Consider the following 22,976-nt stretch of genomic DNA (forward strand, 5'->3'; position numbering starts at 1 on the left):
TTTGTACCTAAAAATAAACAAAGTTTTAGACTCTATCAGGTCACAAAACTCTGTCATCAAGAGAACCTTCTCTTTTCATAGGAAAAAAGGGAGCATTTCACATAAAGCAAGGAGATGACATAATCAGGATAAAGATGCACTTTTTTTACTTTAACTCAGATGGGTTATATAAAGAAACCTGGATAGCTAATCAAACTGACCTAAATCAATCAGTCCCCATTTTCCAGTTCTATATAAACCTAGCTATACAAATGATCTCCTAGTGGCCTGGGGTTAACAAATAAAAGGACCTACATTATGTTATATCCATTACCTTTGGACTTGACTTCCCCAAACCTAGGTGTTTCTAGAATACAGCACGTTACAATGAAATAAGCACTGGACTAGGAGTCAAAAAACTCAAAACTAAGACTCAGTTTCCTCATCTGTGAAATGAAGATAATATAATTTACTCTGCCTACTTCACAGGGTTATTAAATGCATCAAACAAGATCATCCTCTAAAAACTTAAAGAAGCTATTAAAAATTAATACAGGTAGTACAAAGATGTGATCAAGAGCATGGCACTGGAACCAGACTATGATATAGTTCTCAAATTGCAGCTCAATTGCTTCTTAGCCATGTGACCTTGAACACGTTACTTAACCTCTTGAACACGTTACTTAACCTCTTTGAATCTTAGTTCCCTCATGTATAAAATATATGTGTATCTGTGTGTGCGTGTGTGTGTTTATTTAGCATCATCTACATAAGGGGTACTGTGAAGATTAAATGAATTAATTCATGTAAAATGCTTATCATGGTGCCTAGTACAAGGTGAATACTCAATAAAGGTTAGATTATTCATAGTAGTATTCTACGTGAGATTTACGCCCCTGTCCTGGGGTGCCTGGGTGGCTCAGTCAATGAAGCGTCTGACTTTGGCTCAGGTCATGATCTCAGGGTCCTGGATTGAGCCCCAAATTGGGCTCCATGCTCAGCAGGGAGTCTGCTTCTCTCTTTCCCTCAGCCCCTCTCCCCAGCTTGTGCGCTCTCTCTCTCTCAAATTAAAAAAAAAAAAAATGCTCTCCTATCTAAAATAGGATGAAACAAAATATCCATTTCTGTCATATCACCCAGATATAAACAACCAAGATTGAGAGAAAACTGCTTTAAATCAGACTCATCATGTAATCTCAGTACTATAAGCAACCAATAGCTCAGTACCTCAAAGTTCACTGAACCATTACTATGCATTTGTTCTGACAAAACAGAAACATTGTGATTTTCAGCATATTTGATATGTTGACCAAAATGCAGAATCATGAATAATATGCACACAACCCCTTCTTCAAAAGTTATTGGTAGCTGGTGGAACTGCTGCTACCAGTCTGAACTCACAATTCTACTGTAAATTAGTTTGTAAATTATTTCATACTTGCAGCTAACAAATACTAACCATTCCCACTGCATCTTGGTCAAAGGGATTCCATTCTACATTCTCAGGGTATCGGGCAAGGACCTTAGACTTGAATGTTCGTCTCAGTGGTGTCTGCTCAAAATTTTCTCCTGCAAGAAAAAGAATGAAGGAAATCATCTCTACAGAGTCCCTCAAAATCACAGCGTTACGATTGTCTGAGCTTGGTAGTCCAGCAAGGTACAGAAGTAAAGGCAAAGGGGTTAGTATGCCAACCATCTAAGAACAGGAAAGGTATCAAAGTTATTAGGTAAGTAAAGAAGCTGAAAAAGTTTAGCACGGTTAATAGTGGACATCACTAGCTATCTTTTCTTTTCTTGAAAGTGAGTTATTACTAAAATCCAATGGTTAATCTTCTTGGGAGAGTGGAGATAGCACAAGAAATGACAAAGGATTATATCCATCTTTTTTCCTGTAAACCACATTTAGTTTGCTTAAAATCAACTGATATCATAGAAGCATAAATTATTTTAAATTCAGAATAAAGTATGCATTTCTATGATCTCTGAAAAAACACGAAGGGACTAAAAGATTCAAGAACATTAAAAAAGCATATTTCAGGGTAAATCTAATGAGATATTTTGTCAATTCAGAATCATTTGAAATTTCTAAAATTCTACTTTGTTTCCCCGTTCCCCCTAAAAACGTTAGAATATACTGAAATAAAGAACATTCAAGTGAAAAGAGGAAGAACCAAAGAACCCACCACCTAGACGGACACAAATATGAAAAACCTACTGGTCCAAAAAAGGCACAAGAAAGTTAGAAGGTCAAAGGTACAAAATACCACTTTGTAAAGACATGTAAACGCCACCAGAAAGGTTTGGGTGTTCTCAGTTTTGTTTTGTTTTTACCTTCAGTCGTACTGGAAATGAAAGGGCTGGCACCATCCCTGGCTTTAGAAGCCTGTATGTACTGGCATAATGCTATATGATAAATGAAATAACAGAGTATTACAATAAAGCAATAGTATTCAAACTTTTTTGACCATGACTCCAGTATGAAACAAATGTTACGTCATGAAGCAATAAATACATAAATGATGTGTACATATAAATTTGCCTAAAACAAATTTCACAAAATAATACTTACCCTTACTCTGTGTGATGCCCTTTCATAATTTCTACTCTGTATCATTAAAACCAAACTAACTAAAACTACTAACACAATTCACAGTTCGAAAAAACATTACAATACAGCATAATGACATGAAGAGCTCAACAGATATCAAATTACTATAAAGTCACTTGATACTTTATCCCAAAGTATCCTGCCCCAAATACTGCTTTTCCTAAGGAGTTAGGGAATAGGGGACAAATTAAATGTACCTAAATATTTCAAACAAATAAATGTAGTAGGAGTCATGGAAAAATATGTGGAAAACATGATCAAAAACAATTCGAATGAATCTGATATTTATTGAGTAATCATGTCATACAAGGGCCTTAGGTACTGAGGGGATAGAGACAAACAAAAGGAAGCACCTATCCTCAGGACCTTACTCTCAAATGTATAGGAAAAAAGAACATACACAAATAACCATTTCACAGGGAGGTTACTATCTGGGAGGCTCCAGATCTTTAGTCTCTGTGGTCCAACCATTCAGAGCACACTTGCACAGGATCCTGCTCACATGTTCTAGTTGATAATATAAATTCTGTTCTAACTATAGTTTTTCTGAGTTAGTTTGGAACCCAAAGGAGCTGGTGATTAAGGAAGATGCATTCTTCCAACACAGGTCTGGGATAAAAATCCTAAAGTTGCATAGTTCTTCACTCTAAATCATCCCAGAAGCATCTTAGGTTTCTAAAGAGTTTACAGTGATTCTAAGGTACTTGTTCCAGAAATTAAGAATGATTCCAGTCAGAAAGTTATCATTTATAACTAAAACATTCACTTCCACTTTCTCTCGGGTTTTGTCCATCATCATCATCAGAAGCCCACTTATTCATAATTTTCAACTTCTGACAAGACTCAACTTTCCTTCTGTTAGTAAAGCTAGTAACACAATTTCAATTCCTCTCATTTCCTGCTTCTTCCAAACTGAGTTTTCTGAAACTCTTTTCCAGCAAATTTCATCTCTCAAAATACATTTGGTAATCCTCACTAAAGAAGACTGGCAAAATTAGCAGGCAGCTGGTAACAGTGGTAGCAATAAAGCCCCTACGGCTATGTACAGTTAGTCTCAAGCTTTCAATAACACCGGCGAAGAACACACCCATGCCAAGGCTGCACTTACTGTACAAAAAAATTAAACAGCAAGCAGCCGACATAATGATCTTGTCTACAGTCTGTAAGTCTCAGAATATATATTTAAACTGTATTCAGTTCTGAGAAGATAACTATGTCTTCCTCCTAAGCTTCTTCACTTTTAGTTGTCAGTTCGCTCATTTCTTCCTTACTAGGCCAGAAAATCCCCTCACGAAAAACTACAACATATTTGAACAGAAACAGGAATCAGGGCAGTTTCCACTGTCTTTAATGAAAGCCTTTAGAGAAGGGTATTTTTTTAAGATGGTTATGAGGTGACTCCAAGACATAATGAGCATTCAAAGGATGGAACAGACCATTTTAAACAACCACTGAGAAAAGGCCAGAGGTGAAAATGATGAACTGACCTGAAGTATAGACAAAGAGGAGGGGGAGGTTATGAATCACAAGGAGAAGTGGTCTTTAGATCCTCTATCCTCCACACCACCTCTTCACCTCCCACCCCTTCTTCAAACAAGCTAAGTAAAGATTTCTTGTTAAGGAGTCAGGTTCTTGTTAAAGAGTCAGTAAAGGCACCACGGAGACTGCCAATCTTAGACATAAGTCCTTCTGTGTATTAGACTGGACCAGTATCGGGAGCATAGTATTTGCACTGCAAGGGGAAAGGGGGTGTGTAAAGCAGTATGAGAGCCCTGAGACCAAATCATGTTCATTACAGCACCCTATATAGAGTGTCAGGCAAGTCACAGAGGAAGGGGATTCACAAACCTAAGATATTTTTATTAAAACAATTCAGTCTTTCATCATTTGCTGAGGGCTAAGTTTTGAGAATAAGCAGTAGAGACTTAATGCCTCCAGAACATCTACACAGACCCACCTCATGAAACCGGTACATATGTCCTTTAAGTCTCCAATTATTTAGACCTCTGGAAATTCAAACAATATTAGGAATAAGACATTGCAACCACAACTGGCCTACTGTCCTGGAAAAAGTAATTACTTATTCACCTAACACATACAGAGTCCACAAATGTCAGCAGGTCTGGATACCAGAACTAAGGCCCATTTCTAACAGCAACTTAAAAATTAGTCAACTAGGTGTCAGTCTATCTTTGTGAATCTGTCCCTGAGGAAGTACAATTCAGATAAATCGTAACAGATTTTTTTTAAGCCTGCACACCTTACAAGGACTTCTGACAGGTTCTTTGTTTACTTGCTCTGCTTTGACCAAGCCAGAAACAAACTGACATTTGTATTGCTATTAGCCTGTTGGTACTAGCTTGATTTGAATAATCCTAAATAAGGGATGCTTACAACTGAGAAGCTTCAAAGGAACCCCTAAACTCTCTGAAATGATTTACAAAGTTTTGTATGAAAATATGTGCATTTTTCTAAAGAGAAAACACAATTTTCATCAGATTCTCAAAGGGTTCCATGACCCAAAAAAGTCAGAAGCCACAACTCCAAATGTTTCTCCAATTTGGGCAGCAAACATCTCACCACTTACAGATTAACCTAAATGGGTAGGTTTACATGCAGTCTAAAATAAAATATATGCACTATTAAATAACTGCTTTCTGGGTTAATGATGACATTATTTTCTCCTTTTTTATCATAAGAAGCCTGTAGATGCAAACTTCTCTCTCTTTACACATACACACATATGTGAATGAGTTAAAAAAGAAAAAAAATCTTATCCTCAAAACTTGTATTTGAAGTCATCTGAAACGTCATCAGAAAATGTTCACCAAGGGAAGCCTGGGTGGCTCAGTTGTTAAGCATCCAACTCTTGATTATGGTTCAGGTCGTGATCTCAGGGTTGTAAGATCCAGTCCCACATCAGGTTCCGTGCTCAGTGAGGAGACTGCTCGAGATTTTCTCTCTCTCCCTCTCTGCCCCCCTGCCCATGTGCTCACTCACAACACTCTCTCTCTCTCTCAAAATAAATAAATAAAATTACTAGACATTCGGGTGCCTGGATGGGCTCAGTTGGTTAAGCATCCAACTCTTGATTTCAGCTTAGGTCATGAACTCAGGGTTGTGAGATCAAGTCCCACACCAGGTTCTGCACTCAGTGGGGAGTCTGCTTGGGATTCTCTCTCCCCTCCCTCCCCCCCTACCCCCCACTCAGGCTCGCTCTTTTTCTCTCTCTAAAATAAACAAAATCTTAAAAAAAAAAAAAGTTCACCAAAATCTCAAAGTTACACATTTATAATAGATGTATTACATCTGTGGGAAACAGTGATAGTTTTAAAATGGTAGTGCAGATAAGAAAACACATGTTCCAAAGAGCTACGTGAAAAAGACCCAATACAGTCAAATCCCCACCTGGTTTATGTTAAATTACACAAAGCTTCTCCAGAACATAGTGTTAGCTTAGATTAAAGAAAAATAAAAGTAATCATCACTTCCTAGGAAAGCGCTTATGGGACACATCTGTTATACCTCTATCTTGGATTAGATATACCAAATAAAAGTATTTCAATTTCTAAACCTATCAGTAATCAGAGTTCACATACACTTAAGAAGCTTTACATAAAATTTGAAGTTTGAAAAAAAAAAAGAGCAAGAGTTAAGGGCATTTTTATATCTGGTCTCTTAGAAGAGATGGGAAGGATAATACAAACATCTGTGAAACTACAAATGAAAAAAACTGACTTTGTCAACAGAATAATTTATATCTAGGGCACCTGGGTGGCTCAGTTGGTTAAGCATCTGCCTTTGGCTCAGGTCATGATCCCAGGGTCCTGGGACGGAGCTCCACATCAGGCTCCCTGCTCAGCAGGTAGCCTGCTTCTCCCTCTCCCTCCACCTGCTGCTCCCCCCTGCTTGTGCGCTCTGTCTCTCCCTGTCAAATGAATAAATAAAATCGAAGAAGAAAGAAGAAAGAAGAATTTATATCTAGCATGATGGCGGTTCTGCTTCCAGTCATGGAAGAGCAGCTCTATGAGACCAACTCTCTTGCAGATAACTCTGAACACTGGACAGAATATAAACAACTACCTGAAGTACTAGGGAACAAAAAGGCAGATTATGACAGAAGAGAGAGGGTCAAAACTTGGAAAAAGGTAATGACACCAAGCAAGTGTCTCCTGTTACGGCTTTTGGCCATCCAGGTCCCAGTCTGTGCCATGAAAGATGGCTAAAATTCAGCCAAAAACCCACAGTCTTACTAGCTTCACAAACCAGAGGACAGACTTTAAGGCAACCACAACAGAGAAGTGAGGGAGGGAAATTCCAAAGAGAACCAAAAGAAGGTGCCTCAAACTCTGTGTATAAATTCTGCCCAAATGGCTGGCTAATCCCTAAACTATGCATGCATGGAACAGACTTCAAGCAACCAAGTTAGGGCTAAAAGAACTGAACTGAGATTTAAACTGCCATTCACTGCACGGGAACAGAGTTTAACAAAACAAACAAAATTCAATGTTCTTTAGAGGAAGGTAAAAAAAAAAAGAAGAAGAAGAAAAATCCAGTGTCTACAATGTATCATATTCAGTATCAAGGACACAACTCAACAGAATTGTTTGGCATATAAAGAAACAGGAAAACATGATCTATTCTCCAGAGAAGAGTCTATCAACAGGAACAGGAAAACATGATCTATTCTCCAGAGAAGAATCAATCAACAGAAACTGACCCTGACTTAATCCAAATATTAGGGTTAGCAGACAAAGATTTTAAAACAGCTATGATCGGGGCACTTGGCTGGCTCAGACAGTAGAGTATGTGACTCTTGATCTTGGGGCTGTGAGTTCAAGCGCCACACTGAGACTGGAGATTGCTTAAATAAATAAAACTTAAAAAGAGAGAAAGAGGGGCGCCTAGGTGGCTCAGTCGTTAAGTGTCTGCCTTCGGCTCAAGTTATGATCCCCCTGGGTGCCGGGATTGAGCCCCGCATTGGGCTCCCTGCTCCGCAGGAAGCCTGCTTCTCCCTCTCCCACTCCCCCTGCTTGTGTTCCCTCTCTCGCTGTGTCTCTCTCTGTCAAATAAAGAAATAAAATCTTTAAAAAAAAAAAGAGAGAGAGAGAGAGAGAGAAAGAATCAGCTATGACCATAATGAATGAAAAAATAGATCTCAACAGCAAAATAGACTCTATAATTCAGAGGATGGGCTTAACAGCAGATTGGAGATGCAGAAGAGTTAGTGAATTTAAATAGATCGGTGCCTGGCTGGCTTAGTTAGTAGACTCATTATCTCAGAGTTGTGAGTTCAAGCCCCACACTGGGCACAGAGCCTACTTTTAAAAAATTATTAAAAAATAAAGATGGGGAGCCTGGGTGGCTCAGTCGTTAAGCATCTGCCTTCGGCTCAGGACATGATCTCAGGGTCCTGGGATCAAGCCCCACATCGAGCTCCCTGCTCCGCTGGAAGCCTGCTTCTCCCTCTCCCAATCCCCCTGCTTGTGTTCCCTCTCTCGCTGTGTCTCTCTCTGTCAAATAAATAAATACTTAAAAATAAAAAATAAAAAAATAAAGAGATCAACAAAAAGTATCCAATCTGAAGAACAGAGAGAAAAAAAATTCGGGAGAGAAAGGAGAGTATGGGAGATGACCCCAGAGATCTGTGGGGCAACAAGTCTAATATATATATAATTGGAGCCCCAGAAGAAAAGGACAGCAAATGAGGTTTAAAAAACTTTTTTTTAATTGAAGAAATAACGATCAAAAATTTCCCAACTTTGGTAAAAGACATAAATTTACAGATTCAAAAAGCTCAGTGGATTCTAAGCAGGACACATACCAAGAAAATAAAAAATTGTACATCACAGTCAAACTTTTTTTTTTTCCACAGTCAAACTTTTAAAGAAAGGGAAAAAAAAGAGAAAGATTATTAAGGAGAAAATCTTGAGACAAAGAAACATGATACATTAAAGAAATGACTGAAATTACCATTGCTTTCTTACCAGAAACAACAGAGATTAGAAGACATGGAACAACACCATACAAGTACTGAAACAAACAAAACTCTGTCAACCCAGAATTCTATAAGCAGGAAAAAAAAAAAAAAAATCCTTCAAATATGAAGGCAGAATAAAAATATTTTCAAGTAAAACAAACTAAGATAATTAATTGCTTGCAGACCTGTACTAAACAAGTGAGAAAAGCCTATCCCAATAACTTACATGCTATATGATCCCATTTATACAACATTCTTGAAATTACTAAATTTTAGAAATGAAGAACACATTGATGGTTGCCAGACGTCAGAGATGGGGAGGAGGAGGGTTCTATAAAAGGGCAATACCCAAGAATCCTTATGGTGATGGAACTATTCTGTTTCTTGAGTGTATTAATGTCAATATCCTGGTTGTAAGATCATCCAATAGCTTTGCAAGACGTTACCACTGGGTAAAGGGTAGAGTGTCATTTCTGTATTATTTCCTACAACTGCATATGAATCTGAAATTACCTCAAAAAGTTTAATGTTTTTAAAAAGTATATTTTTTAATTTAAAAAAATTTAATGTTTTTAACAACCTGTTAAGGTTTTAAAGCAGAGGCTTCAGGCAATACAATTCAAATATCCAAAGTTATACCTTGGACCAAACTCTTCAAAGGCAGCTGAGCTATCCCTCACTCCAGGACATTAGGGTCACATCTGGGCTACCTCACACCTCACCATATCCACACCAATCCTATAGGGTCTAATTCACATTATCTACAGCCAAGAGTGATAGAATTTTCTTCCTCTGGGAATGGATACAACCAGGTTATTATGCCATCATTTGCATACTGGCATTCTGGGATGTCCTAAAATTGATCCTGCTGGTGACACTGGTGACCACTTCAGGGCCACTCATTCTATGATCAGTTTACTTCCTGCACTAAAACATGTCACTGTATTTTTCCTGTTATAAACACTCCTAAAACAGACTGCCCATCGAAATAGTATTACTATCAACTCATACTTCTATCTGGTACATGTTGAAAAATCAGCTTGTGTTTCACCAATTCACTTGCTGCCTCAGCATTTCAATCCTCCTTGTCTTTCAGATAATTTTCTGAACTCTTGAATAAATCAGAGATCATCTCCTATCATCTTTGACTGATGGGGCACAGTGTAATAAGAGAAGGGAATGCAAATTTCTAACTAAACAAAAATTAACCTTGCTACTCCTTTTAGGTGACTATTTCATTACTATCAGCAGTTTTTAAATGGGGACAGCTTTAAAAAACACAGTAAGACTAGCTGAGTTTTGGTAGCTACAGAAAACCATCTAACACTATACTCTACTCATCACTCGCCGTCACCTCTTCTTCATATGAAATTGAGGTAAGTTTATAGGTCCTGCGGCATAGAGAGGGTACCTGCTCCTTGAAGAGAGAAGCTGTACCTTCGCCCATATCACCAGCTGACGTGTGCTCTGGAGTCAGACATTCACAAATACCCAGAATGCAGGGAGTGAGCTGCCCCCGACTTTGGACACACCACAAGGCCTCTTCTATCTAAGGCACTAACCCAGAAAAGTTGCTCACCAGACTTTTCAATGAAAGCAACAGAAACCACCTGTTACCTCTTTGTTTTCCCCTTGAGATAAATCTGTTCACTTTCTTTCTCAACATATTTTGTCAGATAACATCAGATTTCGGTATATAGCCATTACTTTTATTGATGTTTTGCCTCCTGCTTGACATCTTCCAGGCTGCTCCACATCTAGTCCAACTCCTGCATCTAATACCTCTTATGTACCCAGTTTTAACAAGAATCTAGGGTTTGAGAACCTATCCAGACAGGACTGCTCCAAACAACAGCTAGGACGAGACTTTGGTAGCAAGATATCAAGTGTAGACACTGCTTCCCTTTTAGCCCAGCCAAAAACCCTGGCAGGACACACATCTGTTGAGCTAACATCTTGAACTTACATAATTTGCTCTGTTTAGTATGGGAAGCAACAAGCTGTCAAATTCATACTCTTTCAGACCGGTCTAACAAACACTGTCGTGTGAGTTGGATACACATATACTGTACTGAATTATATACAGTACATACTGTACTGAATTATTAACAGAGTAAGGACTCCCAGCGGTTATACGTGTACATAGGCACTTTTCTCTAAAAGCTAGCCCCTCCAGAAAAATGGACTTAGGCAAACCCAGTGGACTGGGATCTCCAAGAAAGAAATAGCAGAGGACAAATATGAACAATCTTCATGCTCTCCTCAATACCAAATTTTAAAATAATCAGCCTAAATTAACAGTAAGCAACTAGCCTAGAAGGCAGGAGACAGAGCTAAGGTCCTACCTTGGCTACTCGCTAGTTGTGTGACCTACACAATTTATTGAGTCTTGTGGGTCTCACTTTCCTCACCTGAAAGATTAAGAAGTAGAGGTCAAGTTGCTAATCTATAAAGGTTTTTCCAGCTTGATCATTTCATGACTTAATAACAGTTGGGCCTCAAGTCTGACCCAGCATGGAAACTGTACCTTTTAAACTGTGAGCAGCAGGGGTGCCTGGGTGGCTCAATCGGTTAAGTATCTGCCTTTGGCTCAGGTCATGATCCCAGCATCCTGGGATGGAGCCCCGAGTCAGGGTCCCTGCTTAGCGGGGAGCCTGCTTCTCCCCCTCCCTCTATTGCTCCCCTGCTTGTGCTCTCGCTCTCTCTCTCATAAATAAATAAATAAAATCTTTTTAAAAAATAAAAAATAAAATAAATTGTGAGAAGGCATGCATTAGTTCTCCCTCTGCTGCCTCTCTTCCCAAAACCCCACAAAAACAACAGTAGAGGGGTGGGGGTCAGGGGAGCATAGCCACAGAATGAAAGTGAAGGTGACAGCAACAAAATTTTAGAAGCTGGAAAGCAGACGGATGAGTGGTTCCTGACAGCAGACTAAAGAAAGCTAAGATATAATATAACCTCCAAAAAGCTCAGGAACTTGTAGCATCAGGCACTTCTGGAAGTGGGGATAAAAATGGGACTAAAGGGATGCCTGGGTGGCTCAGCCGGTTAAGCGTCTGCCTTTGGCTCAGGTCATGATCCCTGGGTCCTGGGATCGAGTCCCACATCAGGCTCCTTGCTCAGCAGAGAGCCTGCTTCTCCCTCTGCCTGCCACTCCCCTGCTTGCGCTCTCTCTCTCTCTGACAAATAAAAAAATAAAATCTTTTAAAAAGGGGGGGGGAACTGAAAACACAAGGACTGGTTGAAAGTCTATTGAAGAACCAGCTGGCATCAGCTCATGAAGAGATAAATTGTTGTAGAACTATACAATGGAACATTCTTCAGCCATTAAAAGGAATGGAGTACTGTTACATGCTACAACACAAATGAACCTTGAAAACATTATGCTAAGTGAAAGAAGCCAGACACAAAAGGCTGCATATTGTATTACTCCATTTATATGAAATATCCAGAATAGGCATATTCATAGAAACAGAAAGTGGTTGCTAGGGGACTAACTGCTAATAGGTATGCAGTTTGTTTGGGATGATGGAAATGTTCTGGAACTAGATAATGGTGATCGCTCCACAACAGTGAATAAACTAAAAACCACTGAAGTGTACACTTTAAAATGGTTAATTTATGTTACATGAATTATAACTCATTTTTTTTAAATAAAAGAACCAGCTAGACCCCACCCCACCCCAGACTCTCCCCACTCTGTGCAGCCTCCAACATACCAGAAGAAAACTGGTAGTTTATTCTTTACAAGGGATAAATAAAAGAATGAGTGAGGTGGGTGAAATAGGTGACAGTGGTCAAAAGGTACAAACTTCCAGTTATAAAATAAGTTAGACCTGGGGATGTCATGTACAGCATGGTGACTACAGTTAACAATATTGTATATGTGAAAGTTGCTAAGAGGGTAGATCTTAAAAGGTCTCATCACAAGAAAAAAAATTGAAACTATGTGGTGATGGATGTTAACCAAAATTACTGTGATCATCATTTGCAATATATATACATATATCAAATCATGTTGTACACCTAAAACTAATACCATATTATATGTCAATTATATCTCAATTGAAAAATAAAATTTTTAAAAAGAATGGGTATATCTATACTTGGGATTATAGCTGAGGTATCAAGCATCAACAGCTGGGAAACCACAGGCACAGCTGAGAGCAAGGGTATCATTCTAAAAACAGAAAAACAAAAATTTTACATACTGAATGTTGAGATTCCCCAGTGCTCTTCCACTACTTGGCTCTCACAAAGTTGGCAGGTAGGATTATGCCCTTGAGGCAGAGATTTAGAGGAATGTTTTCTATGAATCTGACCAGCCCAAGAAAAAAGACCTAGAGACCTTCATACTCCAGGGAAGAAACCATATAGCCAGTGACACTCTCAGAAACCAATCCCTCTCCCCATGAACATCAAGCTTCCAATCTGCTTCTTGATGCATTATTCTTAAGTGTAAATGGACAGCCAGAGATCATGAGACACTTGGGAAAAGGCTCTAAGATTAGTGAAAGACACCTCTTGCCAGTCAATGCAACTTTGAGGAAACAGAAAATGATGCAGAAAAAAGAAAGCTTCAAAAAGTACTATCCTAGGGCCTAGAAGCAACAACACCCCAGAGACAGCCTAGCTAGCACCCAGATCTTGGTTTCTAATGCCATTCACCAATAAAAAGAACCAGGACTGCTTACAGAAATGGCTCGTTCTTTAACTGGAAGAGGGCATACATAGGAGGAGCCTGGAGCATTTTGCAATGCCAAAAAGTAAGGAAATACTCAAAAACCCATGATGACAGGGGCACATCAAAGAGACACGGGGGCCAACTAAAAGATCTCCCAATGGCCAAAGCTAGAATAATTAGAACAAAATAAAAACATTGAATTCTAATCCAAAGTTAAAAATAAATATCCATGAGTCCATATTAATATAAATAAATGATTAAATAAATAGGGTGAGAATATAGACAAATTTCCTGTGCTGAAGAACACCAAATACAGACACTAGGCTCTCAAAGAGGTTGAAAATAACTCCCTGCCCCTTAAGTATGGGCTGCTCATAGGAAAAAAGAGTAACTTTATATTGGAAAAATCTGACAAACACTACCAGGTGATCAAGATTAACATCAACAGTGATGTCATGTTAATAATATGCATGTATTCTTTTTTTTTTTAAGATTTATTTATTTGAGCGAGAGAGAGAAAGGGAGTGGTGGAGGAGGAGAGTGAAGAGGAGAAGGAGAGAGAATCTCAAGCAGACTCCCTGCTGAGCGTGGAGCCCAAAGTGAAGCTCAATATCACGACCCTGAGATCATGACCTGAGCCGAAATCAAGAGTTGGATGCTTACCTGACTGAACCACCAAGGCACCCCAATATGCATGTATTTTTAATATAATATGATGAGAATGGCATTTACCTCTGTAGTCTTCCTTTTGGAAAAAACTACTCTAAAATAAGAAGTTTACTGAAAAGGTTTTAAAAATTATATCCCATTTAAATAAAATGTCCAGAATAAGAAAGTCCACAGAGACAAGTACATTTGTGGCTGCCTGCAATGGAGAGATATGGAGTCACTTTATGGTATGTAAGCTTCATCACAATAAAACTGTTTAAAATTAAAAGACAAACAACAACGAGCTTGTGGAAATTAAAAAGCTGCTCTGCCAAAACTAGAGATTAACCAGGAAAGATGTACATATGGGATTCAGGAAACTGGATCCATCACAAGAGAGCAGCAAAGGATAACTCCAAGATAAAGTAAAGGGACATCCCAAGGTGTTCACTGTGCAATAAGCTTAACAAGCCAAGACATCAAACAACCCAGGCTGATGGAGCTACAGCAAGAATCCGCAGCTTATATCAGATTCTCAAAGAGATTTACGAACCCAAAACTTGCATAAACCACTGCTTTAATGGTATCCATATTAAGTCCCACCCAAAGGACAAATTACAAGACTCGTATTTAAACACACACACACACACACACACACACACACACACGAAAATTTCAGATGATGCAAATCTCAAAGAGAAGAAATGTAGAGAGTAATGAAGCAGATTAACACAGTTTTCCTGATTGGATATCATCAGGTAGGAATAAAAAAAAAAAAAAGGAAAGGAAATAGAGACACAGTTAAAGTACTTTAAAAGCCTAGAGAATGTAACTCTGATGAAACTTAATACTGGGGCGCCTGGGTGGCTCAGTCGTTAAGCATCTGCCTTCGGCTCAGGTCATGATCCCAGGGTCCTGGATTGAGCCCCACTTCGGGCTCCCTGTTCAGCGGGGAGTCTGCTTCTCCCTCTCCCTCAGCACCTCTCTGCTGCTCATGCTCTCTATCACACGCTCTCTAATAAATAAATAAAATCTTTATAAAAAAAAGAAACTTAATACCTTATTCTGCAGAGCTTATGAAATACTGAAGATAGTGGTTTTTATACCCTACCTCAAAAAATAAGATTACATATAAGAAAAATTGCACAAAAAAATTTAAATCAGAACATTAAAAGAAGCAAAGAAATAGATGTTCTTGGGGTGCCTGGCTGGCTTGATTGGCAGAGCATGTAACTCTTGGTCTCAGGGTCTTAAATTCGAGCCCCAAATTGGGCATGGAGCCTACTTAAAATAAAAAAAGAAAATATATTTTTTAAAGATTTTATTTATTTATTTGTCAGAGAGAGAGAGAGTGAAACAGAGCACAAGCAGGGGGAGGGGCAGGCAGAAGAAGCAGCAGCCTCCCCTCTGAGCAGGGAGCCCGATGTGGGACTCGATCCCAGGACCCTGGGATTATGACCTGAGCTAAAGGCAGATGCTTAACCGACTGCGCCACCCAGGTGTCCCAAGAAAAAAAATTTTTTTTAAATCCGAGAGAGAGAGAGAGAGAGAGAGAGAGAGCACAAGCTGGGGGAGCGGCAGGCAGAGGGAGAAGCAGGCTCCCCGCTGAGTAAGGAGCCCAATGCAGGACTCTATCCCAGGACCTTAGGATCATGACCTGAGCTGAAGGCAGATGCTCAACTGGTTGAGCCACCCAGGCATCCCCCAAGAAAAAAAATTTTTTTTTAAAGATTTCATTTATTTATTTGACAGAGAGACACAGCGAGAGAGGGAACACAAGCAGGGGGAATGGGAGAGGGAGAAGCAGGCTTCCCGCCAAGCAGGGAGCCCGATGCGGGGCCCGATCCCAGGACCCTGGGATCACAACCTGAGCCGAAGGCAGACGCCCAATGACTGAGCCACCCAGGCGCACCCAAGAAAATATTTTTTAAAAAAGAAAAGAATAGATGTTCTTATACACCTATGGCAATAACTTTCTTATAAATTACAAGAATGATAGCTTACTTGAAATATATGATATTTTAACTAATTTAACTCAAAAAAATTATAAAAAGGAATACACAAAATATTAAATGTGGTTATATGACTTCTGGAAAGTGGAAGTATGGGTGATTGCTATTTTTTTCTTTATACTTTTCTGTATTTTCTGAACTTCCTACTATGACCATGTACAATCTCTATGATAAAGTGATTGCACTAAAGAATATATATAAATAATTTAATAGTGCATTTCTCCTGGCTGATGAAGAAGATACTTTTTAACTGATTTAGAATACTAACCTAATTCCTAATTTCTGTACTGCAACTACTGTGCACATTTCCTCCTCTCTGTATTATATGAAATGAGAAACCTTTAATGCAAAAGAAAAAAAATATATGTATGTACCACTTGGAATCCACGGAAACCACTTTCACATATATTATTTCATGAAGCTTCATCACAACCCTAAGAGAGATTTTACAGATAAGGAAACTGGCTCAGAGATAATCATTCAATGAGTAGGACACAAAATGGGATTAGAAACCCCTCCAGACACCGAGTGGATGTCTCTCAGAACATTAGAATTTAGAGCAGTCAAGAAGTACAAGTTTGGTGTAAGGAAAGGAATATTCTACGGGTAAGTAATCTTCATCAAAAAGTCTAAAAAGCCATAAAACCACAAATTTTCTACTGTAATACAGAGTAGTATTCTCAACCCACAGCTCATGAGAGGGTTCCTCCCTAACTAAAGGCAACACAACCCAAAATCCCCTGGATCCTTTCAGTGCACCCAGCGACACCATTCTCCAAGCTGCCCTACCCGCTAGCAGTTAGGACCCTCTAGCACAGGGCCCCTCAGAGCCTCCTGCAGCTGGGATGGAAGAGAAACAAATGAGGCTAAAATGGTGAGTGGTGGAGGTTGGAGAAGGGAGGAGACAACCTGCCAGTAAGTGAGCTTAGTAAGAGCAGACATGAGGCTAAGGTCTTCTATCAATCCTTGGAAGAAAACCAAGACTTAAAGCCACCACTGTTGCCAGAGCTTTAGGTGAAAGCTTCTTAGAAAGAGCCAGAGGAGCAACTGCTATGTCCGTTCTTTCTCTCCACCTTTCTCAACCTCAGTTCTTGCTCTCCTCCAGCATCTTCTGTATTTCTCATGCTCTCTTGTCTGGACACACTCTGAAAACTAATCAGTTCCATTAACATCAACAACCCTACAAACGCTGACCCTCCTTTTCCTGGAAAAACATTAGGTCTACTAAATGCTAAACTGAGGACCCTGGCAGAATGACTAACAGGGTAGCAATTGTCCTGCAAATGAGTTACTTAGGAGGCAACAGGGGCAGCTACCAGCCGTAAAGCTGTTACAGTCAAATACCATCATCTCTCCATTCCCCCACTATTCTTTGGTCATACAGCCTACCTGACACGTCCTTGTTGTTTTATTTGTTCCCCCTAGCCTCCATTACTATCCTCTGAATCGCATATTTCTAGTCAAACAGGATGACTCGATAGTGCCTCAACATGCCCAAGAGTTCCTTGTTGATCTACCTTTTACCCATCCCCATTCACATCCTCTAGATCTAAGTCCTTCCTGTCCTTCCTGTCCTTCAAGACTTTGTTCAAATGTCACCTTTATTATGCAGCTTTCCCTAATCACTGCCAACATACGTGACTGTTCTCCTGATCTGGTAGCATGTACTCTCTGACAGAACTAAATGGCAGTACTATACTAAACTGTGACTTCACTAAAGGGAAGATTTACAGTTAATTCATTTCCATCCTTCCACCTGCTTTCAATGAAAGCTCAATTCTTGTGAAGAGAACAAAAATTATTCTTTTTCTCCAGACTGTTAATACGCCTTAAAACTTTGGTATGGGAGTCAGAGAATTAAACATTGAAAAGGTTCCAACCCACAAAGTGACACCTTTGACACAAGCTCAACCAAACTAGCATGACATCATAAAAGCTGTAAAAAAAAAAAAAAAAAAAAATCCTTTAATCTGCTGCTAAATCCACTAAAATTCCACCTAAAAGGCACCAGAAAAAAAATAGCAACCACTAAAATAGCACTTCAATAGCATTCAAAAAAAAAAAAGCAATTTGGGGGCACCTGGTTGGCTCAGTTGGCTAAGCGTCTGCCTTCGGCTAAAGGTCATGATCCCAGGGTCCTGGGATCAAGTCCCCCATCAGGCTCCTTGCTCAGCAGGGAGTCTGCTTCTCCCTCTGCCTGATGCTCCCCCTGCTTGTGCTCTCTCTCTCTCTCTGATAAATAAGTAAATAAATAAGGCACTTTCTCATAGTAGAGCTATTTACACTACAAGAAAAAGAAAAGCAAATATATAACAAAACAATAGTTTGGTACATCAACACAATGGAATATAATCTAACCATTAAAGCAATACACACAGAAAAAAAAGAAAATGAGAAACATTTATTAATTATAGTTAAGAAATCTAGATACAGAGGTGCCTATATGGCTCAGTCAGTTAGTTGAGCACCTGACTCTTGATTTCAGCTTGGGTCATGATCTCAGGGTCTTGGGATGGAGCCCTGGGTTGGGCTCCCAACTCAGTAGGGAGCCTGCTTGAGGATTTGCTCTCTCCCTCTGTCCCTCCCCCTCCCTCGTGCATGCATGCACGGGCGCTCTCTCTCTCTCAAATAAATAAAATCTTAAAATAATAATAATAATAATGGGGCGCCTGGGTGGCTCAGTCGTTAAGCGTCTGCCTTCAGCTCAGGTCATGATCCCAGGGTCCTGGGATCGAGCCCCACATCGGGCTCCCTGCTCCGCGGGAGGCCTGCTTCTCCCTTTCCCACTCCCCCTGCTTGTGTTCCCTCTCTCGCTGTCTCTCTCTCTGTCAAATAAATAAATAAAATCTTTAAAAAAATAATAAGAACTCTAGATACAAACAAGGTTGATAAAATTTTTTAGAGACAATGGCTCCCACCTAGAGATTGATAAAGGAAATAGTAAGGATAGGAGAGGGGTGTCATTTTTAATATTTCAAAAAGCTGTATTGAAATTATGTGAAAATATTACTAAAAGGTCAAATTTCTTTGCCTTTGGCTGGAAGTATATTAATCTCAAGTTATACTTCTAATTAGTGTAAGGCAATCAGAAGTTATAACCACCAATGATATATCTTTAAGAATTTTTAGAAACCTAATTATAATTTTATTAATGCAGAGGTGTTTTTGAAGGACAAAAGCTTCTAACTTTTTTTAAAGATTTATTTATTTGAGAGAGGGAGTGAGAACAGGGGGTGGGGCCAGGGAGGGGCAGAGGGGGACAGAGTCTTAAGGAGACTCCCCACTGAGCACAGAGGCCAGATTGGGGACCTGAGCCAAAACCAAGAGTCCAAAGGTTAACCCACAGTGCTACCCAGGTACCCCTAACTTTTTATTATGAAAAGTACAATGAATTACCATGTATCCATCACCCAGTTTCAATAATTATCAATGCATCTCCAATCTTACTTTATATCTGTACTCTCCCATACCAAATTATTTTAAAGCAAATCTAGACATATCATTTTATCTATATTTCAGCATGTGTCTCTAAAAGGCCTTTATTCCTTTTAATATAATCATAATACAATGAATACACCTAGACTTTTTTTTTTTTTTTTTTTTAAGAGAGAAAGAGCGAGGGAACACCTGGGTGGCTCAGTCTGTTAAGCATCTGCCTTCAACTCAGGTCATGATCCCAGGGTCCTGGAAACAAGTCCTGCATCGGGCTGCCTGCTCGGCTAGGAGCCTGCTTCTCCTTCTGCCTGCTCTGCCTGCCACTCTCCCTGCTTGTGGTCTCTCTCTCTGACAAATAAACAAATAAAATCTTTAAAAAAAGAGAGAGAGAGAGATAAAGAGTGAGTGTAAGTGTTGGGGGGGGGCACTGCAGAGGGAGAGAATCATAAGCACACTCGGTGCTAAGTGCAGAGCCCTATGGGGACCTGACTTCACAATCCTGCGATCATGGCCTGAGCCAAAATCAAGAGTTGGAGGCTTAACCAACTGAGCCACCCAGGCGCCCCTCACCTAGAAAATTTTAACCAAAAAAATCCTTAATGACAAATCTCTGGTCAGTGTTCAAATTTCCTTGGTTGTCTCATAAATGTTTGAAATCAGTTTGTTTGTTTTTTTAAGTAGGCTCCATGCTGTGTGGGAAGCCCAACTCGGGGCTTAAACTCACAACCCTGAGATTAAGACCTGTGCTGAGATCAAGAGTGGGACACTTAACAGACTGAGCCAGCCAGGCACCCCTGAAACTAGCTTTTAAATCACTAAGTGGGGGCACCTGGGTGGCTCAGTCGGTTGAGCGTCTGCCTTCGGCTCAGTCGTGATCCCAGAGTGCCAGGATCGAGCCCCACATTGGGCTTCCTGCTCAGTGGGGAGTCTGCTTCTCCCTCTGCCCCTCAACCCGCTCGTGCACACACTCTCTCTCTCATATAAATAAATAAAATCTTTAAAAAATAAATTAATTAAATAAACAAATCACTAAGTGGATGTAAGGGAAAATTGTTTCTAGGAATTTTTTTTTTTATAAAGTTAAGAGCGTGAGGAGAAAAAGACAATTTCTCTTTATAAACAAACCACAAACAAATTAGAGAAACTTCAGGTCTGGCTTATAATAGAAGAGGGATGTTAGAGGTAGACACGATTTTCAAAATATTTAACTATTAGTGCAGTGTGGACACCAACCAATGAGAATAAACACTAGCCGTACACATATGGTATACAGGCTAGATATCAACCTTGGATAGAACCCTGACTAAAAAACAAGTAGAGAGGCCTCAAGAACCTGCTTCTCATGAAATTCAACCCTGCCTGCAGTGGAACAATAAGCTACAACCACATCAATCACAACCAAAATTATCACAAGGTCTTGATAAACACATCTTCTTGGCACAGCTATTAACTGCTGGATCACTATAGGTGCAATTGTACATCCTAGCATCTATCATTTGAACTAGGCAAAGAAAAAATCCTCTTCTAAGCAAATAGCATGGTAAAGTGGGAAAAGTTCTTGATTCTAGCATAACCTAGACTATAGCCTGCCTGTCTCTAAAAGTTAAAACCATAATAACTGATGGGGCACCTAGGTGGCTCAGCTGGTTAAGCATCTGCCTTCTTGGGATTCAGCCCCACACTAAGCTCCCTGCTGAGCAGGGAGCCTGCTTCTCCCTCAGCGTGTCTCTCTTTCTCTCAAATAAACAAATAAAATCTTTAAAAAAAACAAAACAAAACATAGTAACTGGGATTGTTTATACCCTTCAACCTACTGCTTATAGGTCATAGTTTTTCTGATAAGTTTCTTTAGCTTGGGTGTCTTGGTGACTCAGTCGTGATGGCTCATGGCTCAGGTCATGATCCCAGGGTCCTGGGATTGAGTCCCACATCAGGCTCTCTGCTCGGCAAGGAGCCCGCTTCTCCCTCTCTCTCTGCCTGCCACTCCCCCTGCTTGTGCTCTCTCTGTCAAATAAATAAATAAAATCTTAAAAAAAAAAAAGTTTCTTTAGCTTGCTGAAGAATGTAAAAGATAGTCTTGTGTGATTATTTAGAATCCTTTTATAAACAGAGGGCATACCCTGACCATTTTAAAGTAAACCTAAAACAACACACCTAAAGGAAGAGAGTGAGAGAGCTCTTGAAGGGAAGTAAGAAAGCCTGGAATTCCTCCTGGTTCAATACAATCAAACCTTAAAAAAAAAAAATACAATCAAACCTCATGCAAATCACTCTTATCTTCCTGGGCTCCAGTTCCCCCACCTTCAATAAGGCACCTGCCAACTTCCCAGTCTTAACCTCCTATCCATCCCTTCTCTCCCTCTTTAGACATTATCCACACCAACTCACTTGTAGTTCCTAAAATATGGCATGCTTTATCATGCCTTCATTCTTTTTTAGATGCTATTCTCTGCTTAGAATGACCTTCATAGGCTTCTTTGCCTGATAAGCCAATCTACATTTATTCAAGTGAGTGCTATCAAAATCTACAGTATTCCAACATTGTTGCCAATTCTGCAACTCCAAGTTCTGCTGAAACTCTTCTGTGGGACCTATTGTCAGAGCCACTTACTGGTCATAAAACAAGTCGGCTCCTTTGAATGTAATTCCTATGACATGGTTTTCAGTTCCCTCACCTCCCTAGCTCCTAGAACTAGAATCAGTACTCTCTTTAGGTGTCGTCTAACTAACATCATTTAAAACAGGACTAACCACTTCTCTGACAATATCTATTAATGCAAGCTAAAATCACAATTTTTTTTTAAAGATTTTATTTATTTATTTGAGAGAGAGAATGAGAGAGAGAGAGCATGAGAGGGGGAGGGTCAGAGGGAGAAGCAGACTCCCTGCCGAGCAGGGAGCCCGATGCGGGACTCGATCCCGGGACTCCAGGATCATGACCTGAGCCGAAGGCAGTCGCTTAACCAACTGAGCCACCCAGGCGCCCTAAAATCACAATTTTTTGACATAAATCAAAGTTGCAGCCAACTAAAAGCCTTACTTTTTTTTTTTAAGATTTTATTTATTCGACAAAGAGAGAGACAGCGAAAGAGGGAACATAAGCAGGGGGAGTGAGAGAGGGAGAAGCAAGCTTCCTGCCGAGCAGGGAGCCCTATGCGGGGCTCGATCCCAGGACCCTGGGATCAGGACCTGAGCCGAAGGCAGGCGCTTAACAACTGAGCCACCTAGGTGCCCCTAAAAGCCTTACATTTTAGTGTTCCTATTAAGTCACACTTTATTTTTTTTGGAACATCTTTCTATACTGCTACTTTTGCATCACCTCCTTCATCATACAGCTCAAATCTGTCTCTTATCCCCATGTCTATCCTAATCATTCCCATCAAACCATTCCTGAATCCAAAAATGGTGGTGCAAGTTATTCACCCCTTCTACCAGTCTACTCCCCCTTAATAAAGAAAATGTAGTTAGTCTGACCTAACATGTTCCTAGTGGGCCTGTGTTGGCTCTTAATAATCAGTTTCCTTTTCTAAATCGTCATACCATATCCTTAATCAACTATTCTAGATTTTGACTAGAAATGTCAAACTCTTACCTTCTCAGTCTTGAAAATATGTCTTTTTGTGGTAATTC

At 39.8% G+C, this 22,976-nt stretch overlaps 1 protein-coding gene across 5 annotated transcripts in view; it reads right to left on the reverse strand.

Moving 5' to 3' along the window:
- The window catches only part of DENND5A (DENN domain containing 5A), a 100,684-nt gene that overhangs the window by 57,729 nt on the left and 19,979 nt on the right, over positions 1–22,976 (reverse strand). For 4 of the 5 annotated variants that reach the window (XM_064577089.1, XM_064577086.1, XM_045894176.3 and 1 more), the window contains exons 2-3: positions 2,311–2,382; positions 1,439–1,548 (exon numbers count right to left, since the gene is read on the reverse strand). The exons of the other annotated variant lie outside the window; for it this stretch is intronic. In XM_064577089.1, the coding sequence (XP_064433159.1) occupies positions 1,439–1,548; positions 2,311–2,382 (182 nt within the window). The remainder of the gene's footprint in view (positions 1–1,438; positions 1,549–2,310; positions 2,383–22,976) is intronic. 5 annotated transcript variants of the gene reach the window in all.

The sequence above is a fragment of the Mirounga angustirostris genome, unplaced genomic scaffold, assembly GCF_029215605.1.
Source record: "Mirounga angustirostris isolate CCGP_5_RB_7025 unplaced genomic scaffold, mMirAng1.0.hap1 SCAF_13, whole genome shotgun sequence".
Taxonomy (NCBI): domain Eukaryota; kingdom Metazoa; phylum Chordata; class Mammalia; order Carnivora; family Phocidae; genus Mirounga; species Mirounga angustirostris.